The sequence below is a fragment of the Euprymna scolopes genome, chromosome 41, assembly GCF_053919585.1.
Source record: "Euprymna scolopes isolate OS-2025 chromosome 41, ASM5391958v1, whole genome shotgun sequence".
In the NCBI taxonomy this organism is placed as follows: Eukaryota; Metazoa; Mollusca; class Cephalopoda; order Sepiida; family Sepiolidae; genus Euprymna; species Euprymna scolopes.
The window spans coordinates 12271379-12287249 of NC_136522.1; the positions used below are offsets into that span (position 1 = coordinate 12271379).

Consider the following 15871-nt stretch of genomic DNA (forward strand, 5'->3'; position numbering starts at 1 on the left):
CATAATACACACGCCACGCGGATACTCAAAAATCACTTATGCACACACGCATTCATTCCGCACATTTTCTAAATTAATAACACATCACTTTCCTCACAAATTACTTTCCTCATGGGATATTTTAAGTAAAGCGAACCTCGCCAGATAAACACAAACTTTAAAATAATCTCATTATTTTCACACGGGACTTTAACCTCCCAAACTCCTTGATTCCACGAAGGACTTTCATCTAACGTTTCAATCATAATAACTTCGAAAGAACTTTCACTTTGTTTATTCACCTTGTTTTCGTTAAAAAATAAATGCGGCGGAATTAAATCAGAATGAGTCGTTTTGTTTCATTCCTTTTTTTATTATTTTGTTTGAGGCAAAGAAATTTAATTTTACTTAAACATCTGTACCCTTACAACTCTTTCGTTTCGACTCTGTCACGTATTTTTTTGTTTATGTTTGTTATTAAAACTAACATTCCTGTTCACCAAGTTAACATTGTTGCGAACTATTTAAACGTAAACCATTTTGTCTGTAATACCTTTCGCCTTCATAACATTCTTTCTGCTACCATATTTACAAATATCAATAGCGATTACATATTAACTGTCAAGCTGACTTGGCGTAGCTCGGACCCACTGGGTAACAAATACAGTTACAAATTGCAATTTTTATGAAAATCGTTCCAGACAAGACATGAATCTACTTAATGTAAGCAACTTTAATGTCTAAAGCCAATCAAAGATAAGCGATGGATAGATAGACTAACTCTATCCCCAAGACAGCATTTCTCCCACCTTTGTCAGAAACATCGCACATGGAATATGAGGAGTAAAGGACTAATAAAGCAAACAAGAACTTGGAAGTTGTCGAAACTACACCTATACACGTTACTAAACGAAACGAATGAATTTTTATATTACACTGAAATATTTCGAGGAACGGCTCGGAATATCGTTAAACACGAACTTTTAACAGAACATTTTAGCATTTTCATATTTTATGAAAATGATTTAAAAATACAATATTATAGCTTAGATGCAGTATTATTAGGTTGTTGCATGTTGTATGGAGTATTGTTCTCATATTTGGGCTGGTGCATCTGCTACTAGTCTCTCGGTCCTAGACAAGGTCCGAAAGAGATTCTCCGACCTTGATCGAAGTTTAACATTTAATATTTTCTAAATTTGATGTATGGATCCGACGTTCTCTGATAATATTAACCGCCGTGAATCGTTTATTCCTAGCCACATAAATAGGATCTGATTTATATAAATTGTGGATTTTCTTGTAAGGATAATAAGGAAGGAAGAGGAAAGAAATTCGACTCATTGTTTCAGGTTTGAACAAAATACTTTTATTCCTTTTTCTCCAACCACACGTGACTTCTCGTCTTAGTTCTAACGTCACCCACGTGTCTTACGTGATTATCGGCTCGGTACACAAGTTCTTTTTATAATATTTTGTTTCTTTCCTCGCCAAGACGTCACCTCGCTTCAAGCTCGGTCATTTGCACACAGCTGCCATACGCCCGTCCGCGCTCTGTTTCATCGTGACGCTCGCATTTCTTAATTTCTACTTTGGTTCTCATATTTCGTGAGCGGTGTTTCTGACAAAAGAGGGAAGCATTGCTATTTCTGGTCAGAATCAACCCATAATTGTTGCGCAACATTACACACGGTTTAACATGTAGATACCTTTGCTATGAAATCAAGACAAGAAATAACTCAGCTTATTTTTTTCGGTTCAAACAACAGACATTTGTTTCCAGGTACTTTCTCGAATAACGCATCATCTCCTGTTCAAACCTGTTGCTCTAGACACATGTATGTAACACGCCTATCTCTGTCCTCTCTCCCCCTCTCTCTTTCTCTCTCTAATGTGATCCTGGTGCTACCAGACAAGGCTATCTGAAGATATTGGATTCCTGCGACGAAATGCACTTGACATTGACGCGTTTTTTTTTTCAACTTCATTTTGCAAAACTTAATCATGTTCTGCAAAACTAAAACCAACAACCAACCTTTTCCCCCTTTTCCTTCTTTTCATTTTTCTTTTCTCTTTCTATCTTCTCTACTTCCTGACTGGTATCCTAACTTAAAATGTACCAAACATTAATACTGCAACCGTTTCCCCTCTCCCATTGCAAAACTCATTCATGTTCTGCAGGGCAGGGAACAAAAACGATAAAATCCACTTTAAACAATCAAACCAAACACTACAAACTAGCGATTGAAAATACAAAAAGCTTGAAGAATAAAAACCTAAAAAATAAATGGATGCAACATGAATACCTTTTCCAAAATAACTGGATTCGGCATTAAATAACCTGAAAAGGGTTGATATGCCGTGAAACAAAATAACAAACAAAACTTACCCTTATCATCGGTCCGTGCACACGTTTTTTTATTTAATAATCTTTTTCCTTGCCGTGACGTCACCTCACACACGGTTCGGTCATTTGTATACAGCTGCCATACGCGCGTCTGCGCTCTGTTACAATTGTTGGTTTGTTTTACACTCATTACACACAGTGGTTTCAAGCCTTGTCCGGATATATTTCGATAAAAAAATATATCTTATAGAATATGGGGAAATAAGGTCCAAGATGAGACATTTGCCTATCCTTACGTTGTCAGGCGGAGATATGGCTTCTCCTAACTAACTAACTGATTATTATTCCTATTTACTTGCCCCCCTCCCCTACACCAGTGCAGAGTGAGACACAAGGTTGTTTTTTTTAATGTGGGAAAATCCAGCCCCCCCAATTACACTCTGGAATGGGAACAAAAATAAAAATGGCCTTAATCTTTTTTTTTTTTTTTTTTTTTTTTACACAGGGATCACCACTTATCAAGGCCCGGAAGCCACTCAGGGATAAGGGTTATTGCAAGTACATTACGTTAGCGTGGAGATTTGATGGAGTGTTTACTTAAGGGGGCGGTTCATTAGGAATTTGTTAACATTAGACTTGAAGACATCCAAGTTGTAGTCCGGAGGGAAGCAGGCAGACGGAACAGAGTTCCACAGGCGTGCAGTTCTAAGAAAGAAGCTTTGTTCATGGAATCCGCGTTTTGATTTAGGCACAGATATAGAGTGGGGGAAATTTTTCACAGTGGATTCAGCTAGACGGGTGTTTTTCGTGAAAGATTGGCGAGGGGGGACCAGGGATTGGAGCTCAGACGAGCACCTGCCATGAAAATAACGATAAAACAAGGATAGGCTCGCAACCTCTCTTCTGTGAGAGAGGGGTTGCAGGGTAGAGAAAAGGGCATCCCCCACTAAGCCACGAAGTCTATTTTGTACTCTGTCAAGGCATGATATGCTGTTTTTGGCAGCTCCTGCCCAGATATGGCAACAGTATTCCATCCTTGGACGTACTTGGCTTTTATATAGATAGAGAATTGCATCAGTAGTGAGATATCTTCTGGAGCGGTAGAAGGATCCCACCATCTTTCCAGCGACCTTGGCAACAGACTTGATGTACATGTTCCATTTCAGATCAGGAGTAAAGGTCAAACCCAGAAGCTTGTCAAAACACGGGGCCTCACCCAGACGAGAGCCATCCATTTCAATTGATGCAAGCTGGGGATCGGAGCGTTGATGATGTAAGGATAGGAGTTTGGTTTTGGATGCATTAAAGGTAACTAGCCACATCTTCCCCCACTGAACCACGCGCTCGAGATCAGAGGAGAGAGAATCAGAGAGAACTTTGTCATTTACAGCCTTTGATGTGTTGCTGTAGATGGTCGTGTCATCAGCATAGATGTCAACGAATGATTTAAGTATGTGTTTAGGGAGGTCATTGATGTAGATCAGGAAGAGAGTTGGGCCCAGGATTGACCCCTGAGGGACCCCAGCATTTATATTGCAGGCCTCCGATTTTTGTCCATCTACCACTACTCTTATAAGCCTATCGGAGAGAAATGATTTAATGATTGAGAAAACATTTCCAGTTATACCGTAGCTGGAAATCTTGTGAAGTAGACCCTTATGCCATACCTTGTCAAAGGCCTTTGATATGTCAAGAGCAATTGCCCTAGAAAGGAAGCCTTTGTCAAGAGATTCACTAATCCTGTGGGATATAACCGTCAGCACATCTGCGGTAGATCTTGCAGAGCGGAAACCATATTGTGTGTCTCTAAGAAGGTTATTCCTGCTGAGGTGGTAGACTATTTCTCTATTTAATATTGATTCCAGCAACTTACTCATAACACAGAGGAGACTTATTGGTCTGTACTGAGAGGGAGATGACTCCAAGATTTTTCCTCCACTGATCGAAATCAGAACAGATGGTATTTATTTGCTTCCCCACGAAAGCAAATTAGATAAAAGGTCGTTTTTCAATGTGGGGGAAAACCAGTTTGCTCCCAAAAGGGGGCATTCTGGCAGTGCCCAAATAAATAGTAATTGTCTCCGTATGAAGGGTTTCACCCACATTGACCAAGGCCTAATTACTAAAGTGAACTATCAGAACAGATACTACACTTTGCTCCTGCCAAAAGGCCAATGAATGTTATTATTAAAATTTTTTTTACATGGAGGTCACCACTTATCAAGGCCCAGAAGCCACTCGGGGATAAGGGTTATTTTGTGTACAGTAATCAATGGGATAGTATCGTAGTAATCATTAGTATTGGAGATTTGATAAAGTGTCTTACTTAAGGGGGCGGTTCATCAGGAATTTGTTTATGTTGGACTTGAAGACATCCAAGTTGTAGTTAGGTGGAAAACAGGCAGACGGAACAGAGTTCCACAGGCGTGCAGTTCTAAGAAAGAAGCTTTGTTCATGGAATCTACGTTTGGATTTAGGCACAGATAAAGAGTGGGGGAAATTTTTGACAGTGGTTTCAGCTAGACGGGTGTTTATCGTGAAAGATTGGCGAGGGGGGACCAGAGATTGGAGCTCAGACGAGCACCTGCCATTGAAATAACGATAAAAAAAAGATAGGCTCACAACGTCTCTTCCGTAGGAGAGAGGTTGCAGGGAAGAGAAAAGGGCACCCCCCACTAAAAAGGATCGTATACTAATCTGTAATTTTTTCAGTGCTGTATCGGCGTCGTCAGCGAAACTTCCCCCACTAAAAAGGATCGTATACTAACCTGTAATTTTTTCAGTGCTGTATCGGCGTCGTCAGCGAAACTTCCTTCTTTGCTGACCGAAATGTTATTGCGTTCGAGTAGGCTCACTAGTTTATTGTTGGACTGAAAAAGAACAAAGAAAAAAGAAATTAGAATAACACGCGAAACATGTGAACGAGGCATAAAAAATGATTAAGTTCAGCATTTGCCCCCCCTACTTAGCCTCCAAGTTCCTCTTCTCACTCTTTCTCCTCTAACTGCACTGACATACAGAAATTTAAATTTCACTGCTCAACTCCCTACTGTGGATATATTCCAAAATTTTAGCTTCATACTTCCAAGTGGTAATAAGCCTTGTTTGGAGTGAAAAAGATAATAAAAGATAATGTTTTCTTTCTTTTATTAAGTATTTCTCTTCGTCTATTACCGAAGAATAAAATAAGTAAAACTAGGGAAATACGTAAATGTAGGCTTTATGGACAAAGAGACGAAACATAACAAGTGAAGCATGCATGGTCCCCTGTGAGTGCACAGTGAACGAGGAATAAAATCCTGGTGAACATCAACAAACGGTGCAGTTTTAGCCTTGAGTTCTGCAACATGCAAACAAAGAAATGATTAATTCCATCACCTCCCATTTTGCCTTAACAGCCCCAAGGTCTTAACATATTTTAATTTGAGTTCAGCACCATGCAAAACTGCTAAATAAACATACACAGAAAATTTTGAGCAAGTATAGTAAAATAGTCCCCAAAAATGGAGTTTTTTATTAGCCATAAAAGAGCCCCTAATGTACACCTAAGAGTTATCGCGAAGTATAGACAAACAAAATTATATAGAAATCAGTTAGTTACAATTTTTCAGAAAGTTTCATGAAAATCCAAGGCATTAATGTCTTTTTAAGAAACACAAAAGTGTCTATTTTATCCATTTTAACGCAAAAGGCACCCCTAGGAGTTTTCCCGAAAAATCCGTTCTGTTACTTTTTTTTTTTTTTTACTAATATCATGTTTAATGTTTATGCAAAATTTTAAAAAATTCCAAGCTGTAGTTATTGAGAAAAGTGCGGGCGGACGAACGGACCAACAGACAAGGGTGGATTTACAGGTCCACCTTCCTTTTGTCGGGGGACCAAAAACATATAATGCGCACCTATAGACATACACAAAAAATTTTGGACAAATATGGTAAAATAGTCCTAAAAATAGAGTGTTTTTATTAGACCTGAAAGAGTCCTTTTGGGGAAGAATTCAAATTTGCATATGTGCCCAAAACTGCACCGTTTGTTCATTTTCACCAGGATTTGACGTCGTCTGGAGACTTTTAGTGCTAAATAGGGGAGGAAGAAATGCTGAACCTAGTCATTTGTTATACCACATTCACTGTGCACTCACAAGGACCATGCATGCTTCATGTGTTTTAATTTAATCATTTTTACTGCGTAATAATTCATATCAGTTTTTGTCCAATGTTATCAATTTAGAAAAGCGGTTACGATGTAAAAACATGTGATTTACGTAATCCTCGAAATCATAAAAATTATTTTTGTTTTAATTTTATTAACAATAAAAAAAAGTGCCAAATAAATAATACAAAGTACAAACAAAAATTAAATTTTTTTAAACCGTGTTTAAATGCAAAGGAAACAAAAAACATCCGCCATAAGGCGTGTGCGAACCTAAAAACTAATAGTTATGAAACAACCTTCTAACCCAATTGGCTACGGCGTTCGTCATAATGAAACGTTGCAAATTTTTGTATTTAACTCATGCGAGTAACTAATGATGTTTACGCATGTGAAAATGCTAAAATCATCTAGAAAGATACGATATTACGTGGCCACCATAAAATTTCTTCACGAGAAACACCCGTCTAGCTGAAACTACTGTCAATAATTTTCCCCACTCTTTATCTGTGCCTAAGTCCAAACGTAGATTCCATGAGCAGAGCTTCTTTCTCAGAAGTGCACGATTGTGGAACTCTCTTCTGTTCGCCTGTTTCCCACCTGATTACAACTTGGATGTCTTCAAATCTAACCTAAACAAATTCCTGACAAACCGCCCCTTAAGTAAGACACTCTATCAAATCTCCAATACTAATGATTACTACAATACTATCTCATTGATTACTGTACACGCAATAACCCTTATCCCTGAGTGGCCTTCGGGCCTTGATAAGTGGTGACCTCCATGTAAAAAAAAAATTTCAAAAAAAGATTTTGCAGTCGTTAAGGTAAAAAAAAAATTCTGAATTTTCGATATTAAAAGGATTGATGGTTCCGACAATACCATATTCATGGCGGACCATTTTTCTATTTTTCCTTTTAGCTGGACATACGAACACACGAACAAACAACTGAGATTTTTATATATAAAAAATAATTTTGAATTAAAATGACGAGTAATAAAACTTACATAGAACTTTATCAAATAAAGGATGAGAGATAAAAATTTAGATTAGAAATAAAAAATAAAAAATATGACGTGAATTAATGAATTCATTTGACTTTTTCATTTTTTGAATTATTCCATTTCTAATTTTAACATTCTCGAGTCGGTTTAATTTTTGTAAACCTGTAATAATGCAAGTTTTTCGCCTATTTTGATGAGAAGCATTTAGTTTCAAAATGCCATAGCCTAAAGAATTTTTTAAATTTTCCTGTCATTTTCGCGTTTATTGATATGATGATTTTACAAAGCACTATCTAATTTTATTCACTATCAATTATATATATATATATATATATATATATAAGCCTCTTTAAGAAACTCGTTTCTTATCGTTTAGCACTTTCAGATGAATTCAATCGGTCAACTAGCTATTATGCATAGATTATCTTATAATGACTGACTGACTGACTGACGGACGTAAAAAACAATGGATAAGTTCTTTGCTAATCGTGCCAGAGATGGCTTGTGTTGCCGGGTTCTGAATCTATCGACTGGTGTTCATCGTGACACCCTGCATTGAAGATTCCCGAAAGGATGAAACACTAGTGTCTGTAGGTATTTAATTATGATAGTAAATTTATATATATATATATATATATATATATATATATATATATATATATATATACACATATATATATACATATATATATATATATAATGTTCGATATTGACTCGTACTATTCATCGATATCTCTTTCATTGTTTTAAAAGGCCATCAACATAGCTTAATCCTTAAGCAATTTAACTAAGAAATCGACATAATTAAGCTTACTAGAAGAAAACTTATCACATATAATAAGCTGGGGGCTACAAAGACTAGGGAAAATAAGTTTGATATTCTGATGGGATACCCTGACTCTGCACATGTCACAGATTAAGTAGTGCTTTGCATTGGAAGGGAATTACATAAGAATAATTCTGAGACAGTGGATTTAGAGACGATGCTTTATTACTGATCAATTTTTACCTAAGGGATTTGGAAGAGGAGTCAATAGTTGCGAATTTTTTTTTTGGAAAATTTGATTTAGAAATATATATAGACATTTACAATAGCGTAATATTTGCGTTATATAACTTTGTATCTAGTTAATAATATAAGTGAGACTTATTATAAACACAATCACAAGTTTCTATACATTAGTACAATCTATAAATAACCTACATAAATAATCGACATAAATAACCGACATAAATAACCTACATAAATAACATACATAAATAACATACATAAATAACATACATAAGTAACCTACATAATAAACTACATGAATAACTGACAATTAATAAGTTTTATTTCCCCCCATGCCTTCAAAAGAATTCCGTTTTTTCTTTCACTTTGCCTGTTTTCTAAATAAAATTTTAAAGTATTTATGTGGATTTCCGATTAATTATAGGTTATACCATTCAAAGAAACGCATGTAAGACGTACCATATCCCATATATAATAATTTGGTTGCAGAAATTTCCCTCTGGACCAAATTACCGTAGTTTTGCAAGAACAGATGCCACATACAAATTTATTATGTCTAAACTATTATTGCTAATCTTATTTAACTTGACACATTTATTCGTTAGATTTAAACCATATGTTGCATCCTAGGAGAGGCATCATCGTGACTGCCATCATCTACAGAAGCAGTAATTCATATTTCTCCTTCTCTATCTGCAGTACTCTTCCTGCACCCCAGTCTACACCCGGAAAATATATGCATATTCTTACTATGTTCTCCAGGCACTCTTCTTAACTGGATTATATACTCCTATACAAAGCATTAATTTCTCAGTTCCCTAACAGAAAATAATAATTTCTCCCTTACAAACTTCCATCACTTCTCATTGGTTGCTACCTCTCAACCCGCTTATTCGAGAATAGATATTTTATTAAATAAACGAACTCACACGCTGTCAAAAAACATGGCTGCTAAACAACCGATTTCTTTTAAGTTTCATTTCCTTTTTCCCAACTATATTACTTAACTTCTCCTTGTCAGTTAAACTTATTGTTTTCTGCAAAATAAAACAAATACGTAATCCCGATATTCGAGGTTTGCCATACCAGCGAGCGAACGACAGATTTTGTAAGCAAATACACACGGACACATTAGGATACATAGTTTTATAGGGAGACATGGAGAGAGACATATAGACTTATATAGGCAGATATATATATATATATATATATATATATATATATATATATATATATATATATATAGATAGATAGATAGATAGATAGATAGAGAGAGAGAGAGACTTTTTGAAAAAGATACACACTTTTTATTTACTTTAGACAGAACATTTTCTTTGCTTGTAAACAATATACGTAGAGTTTTATAGATCTTTCATGTTATTTATAAGCAATAGTTTTATAGACCTTTCCGTTAATCATAAACAATAGAGTTTTATAGATCTTTCCGTTAATTATAAACAATAGTTTTATAGACCTTTCCGTTAATCATAAACAATAGAGTTTTATAGATCTTTCCGTTAATTATAAACAATACGGACATAACTTTTTTGGTATTTTTTTTATTTTAATCTTATACATCTTTACTAAAAATCTTATACACCGAACTTCTTATAACTTTAAAGGAAAATAGTATGCTTACAACAAATACCGCATTGCAATGGTCCGCAACTAAGTAGTTTTTCGATTATTAATCAACATAATTTTTTCGGGGGGTAATCTATGTGCATAACCACAAAATTATTTTAGAGAAAACTAGCATGGGTACCCGGCGTTGCCTGGGTTAACATGAAGTTCCGTTTGAAACACGCCTGCTATATTAATCATTTTCATCGTGGGTAACGTGGATACCCCCCCCCCCACAACAATTTAAAAAAGTAAAAGAACGGATAAAAACTTGTAAATGTAATCGCCCAAGAAGTATCTGATACCCTCTTCACCAGATATTTCGGCAGGAGGGATCACTGTTCTAAGAAAACTCACGATTTTGTGAACCTATAAAAATAACGCTTATAAACATTAATGCGTGCGTTTATTTTTTATTTTGGTAAATGTGTGGTTTAGCGGCGCAAATTATTTGCCAGACAAAAATATATATATAAAAACTATTTATTTTTATATAAAACACATTGTTAGACCCAAAGGCTGAAATAAAACCAGAAAAAATTTTCTTTTTTATTATTTTTTTATCATTTATATTTATTATTTCAGGCCGCTATATTGCTTTTTAAATTTAGCCTTTCTAAGGTTTGGCAGATTGGCCTTTTTAAGCTCTTTCATGAACTATGTTTTTGGCCGCCATATTTTCTTTGCAATGAAAGAGCGTAAAAAAGGCAACATTTTAAACATGTAAGGCGTGCACATTTAGTCTAATAAAAAATGATAAAAAAAAAACAAAAATGATTTTTTTTGTTATATTTCACTCTTTGGGTCTAATAATGTTTTATATAAAAATAAATAGTTTTTATAATTTTTTTGTCTGTCAAATAATTTACGCCGTTAAACTACACATTTACCTTTATTTTTTGTAAGGGCACCTTTTTTACTGGCTTTTTTGTAAATAAAGGAAATTTTTGTATTGTTTTTTAGGGGGGGGGGGCTTTTCGATTTGCTTTTTATTTGTCGTTTTATGTTTCTAATGTAATCCCCTCCTCACAAAATATTGAATTTGCCATATTTTGGGGTTTGTTTTGTTTATTAAATTGTTAGGTGAAAGTAGAGAATGGTCTCATAAAAAATAATTAAATTTATCGCTATTTTATATTTCCAATGTAATTCCCGCCCCCACCACCAGAAAAAACAAATTTTATTTGTCAGATTTTGCCCTCCCCTCAATCGCCAAACTTGAAAAAATGCTAGAAGTGACATGTCTCGTTGAACGCTTGGTGACCAAAAAGTGGGTGCTCTTTTTACGTTAAATTTATATAGAGAAGTGATCCCTCACTCTAACAGGTTATTTTATTTTTTCCAAATTTCTTCTCTCATAATATTTATAAAAGCTGTTTAAATGTATTAGGCTGAAAAAAAAAAGAAAATGCCCATTTTTTTAGGGATTAAATGCCGCTGGGTAACGTTGTATAAAGTTACCTTTTTAATTAGAAAATTAAGTTTGCAATCGATGGAATTAAAGAGAAAAAAGAAAGTAAAAATGAAAATTGTGAAATTTAGAAGGGGGGGCCAGTAGATCTTCATTTGTGTTAGGTATTAAACGACGCTGGATTACATGGTAAAAGTTTATCGATTTCTGTATTGCTGTTTAAGAAATAAAATAAAACAAACAAATGAAGTCCTTTCAGTTTTTTCGTAAGTGTTTTGTTTTGTTTGAATATTAAAAAAAAAAATAATAAAAGCCAAACATTTTTCTACCTGGCACGAAATTATTTTCCCAGCTAGAAACTTAATGAAATTACCAAATGATATTTGGTGAACGTTTAATTTTTTATGCATAGCATCTAAGGGCAAATAACTCTAAAAAAGGTTAAAAAAAGGTCGCTGTTGGAAATATATTCATTCCAAAATAAATTAAATTAAATATAATATCATTTTAATTGTTGTTTAAAATTTATTAAATAACACTTTTAAATAGAATACTTAAATTAATTCTCTCACTAAAAATATTAACTAAGATACCGCTATTTAGTAAAATCGACTTTTCTTAATGTCATATGCAAATAAAGTGATCTCTTAATTGTATAGTTTTGCAAGTATCATAGTATATATATATATATATATATATATAAATGAAAAATTAAAGTAAGACACGTTTTGTATATATTAATCAAATTGTGAAACAAACAGACAGGAATACGAATTTATATATATTGATACAGTTGCGAAATTATTTACAAAAAATATCATTTTGGTTTACCTACTATATTTGGTATATATTTCGGTTTAAGCACAAAAGTATTTTCTAGAAAATACATTTGCGAAATTACGACAATTTTTTGCAAAAATGACCGTGGAAGTAGTCGTCTTGCATAAACACAAAATTATTTTATAGAAACATTTGCGGGCAATATGAACTAGAAAAAATACACAGGACATTGCAAAGGCTGCTGCAAAGAATGTGGGTTCCCTCTATCAAGCTAGAAGACTACTCATGCCTGAGAGTATCCTGCACCTTTACAAGGCCACCGTTCGCCCATGCATGGAGTAGTGTTGCCACATCTGGGCTGGTGCATCTACCACTAGTCTCTCCTTCTTAGATAAGTCCAAAAAAAGAGTTGTCAATCTAATCGGTCCCACTTTATCCACTAAACTCCAGCCCCTGTCTCATCACCGTAATGTTGCATTACTGTGCCTGTTTTACAAATATTTTAATGGAATGTGTTCTGATGAACTCGTTTCACTTGTACCCCCTCGACGTACATATCACCGACAAACCCGTTTAGCAATAAGATGTCACCCTTTCACTGTTGATGTCTTTAAAGTCCAGAAAGCTTTCTATTCTAATAGTTTATCATGTGATTATTAAATTTCAATACGGAAGCACAAATTACTTACAAAACATCCTCCTCTAACATGTTCAGAATGGTTTTCAAAATAATAACATTATTTTTGCAGCACGGTAACAAAAAATACATAAGTACCAAAAATTTTTTTCCGACTCACACTGCGCATCCAAAATTTCAAGGTTGATTCATAATATTTGCACGTGGGGATGATGAGAACAATTATCACGATTAAATTTGGGGCAGATATTTTGAAAATCTGCCCCTCACAAAATGGGATGTCTATTCTGAAAACCGTTCTTAATAGGAGTAGGTTGGGAGTGTCCATACTGAAAGCCATTTTTACCATGAGGATGTTGGGAGAGTCTATTCAAAAAGCTGTTCTTAACATGGGGAGTGTTAGGGTTGGGTTTGAGCAAGACCAACAATAGCCGTACTTAAACTTTTTACGAGAGAGAAGGGGCATGCTTCCACCGGGCAACGCCGGTTAACGGGTTATGGTAGTATCAAGCAAAATTATATTAATGTGATATAAATATACTTGTGTTATTTGATTGCACACACACACACACACACACACACACACACACACACATATATTAATGTTAGGACTAGGAATCGGGAATCGGAAAAATCGACAAATTTGAGGGTATCAGAATCGGTATCGGAATCGAAAAAATTGGTGCCTATTTTCCGATGGAAAATCGATTCTTTTAATTTTCTTTTTTATTTGATTTTGTATAAAGTAAAATCTTCCATTGCTAGTAATAATGATAAAATAATAAATATTTATTGATTTTAAAATACCAGTAAAGCTAAAATCGATAGATCATCGTCCACAAGTATAATTTTACGTTTAGCAAAATATCTGCGTATTTAACGTGTTTTTTTTTTTTTTTTTTTTTTTTTCCTTACAGAAATCGGGGAAAATAACACTTTACTGAAATATTTAGAGATTTATAAAGACTCGGAATCAGAACCGGGAATTTAGTAAGGAATCGGTAATTGCATCGGAATCGGAAAAATATTAGAAATCGTCCCATCACTGATATAATAATAATAATAATAATAATAATAATAATAATAATAATAATAATAATAATACGAATGGAAATTTAACCAACTATCTTGGATTCTGCATGTTGGATTTTATCGACATTACTTTACCATTCAACAGACTGTCCATTCTTGAATGCTTACTAGACACTGACCTCGAGTGTCTAAGGTCTCTCTGTACAGGGGTTTGTCAGAACAATCTGGCATGAGGATACTTCTTTCATAGAAGTAAACCTTGACTAAATTCAAAATCACATAGTATTCATTACCCAAATAAGATCTCCTCACTATTGCATACCCATATAAGATTTTACGAGGAATGGTGCACCTTCTCCAAGTGATATTACCTCAAGTAATAGCACGAAACTAGATACTCCACCAGACTAGATAAATTCTTGTCCTGGAATTCAGTAAGACCAAGAGACCAAAACGAAAGATATACTACAACTTATGAAAATGGTTAATTGGGGAGAGGAAAATTATGTTCTCAATTTCTTTACTAACTCAGTGTTTGAGAGATAAAGAACTTTAATGGAACATTCGAATATCTATGAATCTCATATAGATTTAAAGTGTTAGCCCCAGGTTGTGGGCCCCTTGATTTCTGAGAACTTCGACTGAAGTAAAATAAAACAAAAAAGTAAAATCACTTTTTTCTTCGCCCTATTCCCTCTGCTTCCCTTTTTGTTACCAAGTAAGATCTATGACTTACTTGTAGTTTCATTAAATACTTTTGCAAGTAAAATCCGATCACGCATTTTGCTAAATCCTACCCTCTGATGAGAAGGAAAGTATTTCTTCGAAACTCCGCGGAATAAGGACTATCCACTTATTTTGTGCTTCCTTTTTAAAATTAAATATGTTTTTAACCCTTTTTCAAATTGTTTTTAACACGTTTTAATGACTACTTGTTCTTACACACACACACACACATTTATATATATGTATATATATATATAAATTTATTTTTATAATTAAATGTTTTTAACTCTTTTTCAAAGTGTTTTTAACATGTTTTATTAACTAATTTTTTCTTTATATATATATATATATATATATATATATATATATATATATATATATATATATATACATGGGTAATTTTTATTATTTTACAGTTGGCTCATCAAGAATTTGTAAGCCTTATCCTTAGAAAAGCCAGCCTTGTAGTTATTAGAAAAGAACTTAATTTTAAATTGACCTGTTTGTTTTCTATCATTTTCAGTCTATAATACGTGAGCTATTTTCAAACAAGTTGATGTTTAAAGCAATTTAATCTAAAAAAAAAACAAAAAAAAAAAACATCTTCCGACTCGTTTCTAAGCGAAGCTATCTCCATCATTGGATTTCGACAGTTATATTAACTAAGTGTGATGGCGAAACGAAATACCGAAGGAAACTTCTCTCTGATGTCCAAACATGAATTGACATTCGCTTAGAGCTAATATATATATATATATATATATATATATATATATATATATATATATATATATATATATATATATATATATTCTATAGTAAGTAACACATATTATTAGATGTTTCTTTTATGTTTTAATGCTTTTTTTATGTTTTCTCTTATGATTTCTGAAAGTTTCCAATTCGTTTTCACATTTCTCTTCCTTTAAACCCCAAAGAAAACGAATTAATATTTTTCTGAGGAACTTATGTAAGTCTGCGTATTTGTTTGGTATATTCATACCATTCAATGAAACACGTGTAAGAAGCAACAATGAAACAATATGAATCTGTGAATTAGGAATATTTATAATATATATATATATATATATATATATATATATATGTGTGTGTGTGTGTGTGTGTGTGTGTGTGTGTGTGCGTGTGTTTGTGTGTGAGTGTGTGTG

General features: G+C 33.9%; 1 protein-coding gene across 1 annotated transcript in view; it reads right to left on the bottom strand.

Annotated features, from left to right (window-relative positions):
* LOC145266352 (gamma-aminobutyric acid type B receptor subunit 2-like) overlaps positions 1 to 15871 on the bottom strand; it is a 1041657-nt gene that overhangs the window by 834581 nt on the left and 191205 nt on the right. The window contains exon 3 of the mRNA XM_080121967.1: positions 5095 to 5196. Coding sequence (XP_079978093.1) covers positions 5095 to 5196 — 102 coding nt within the window. The remainder of the gene's footprint in view (positions 1 to 5094; positions 5197 to 15871) is intronic.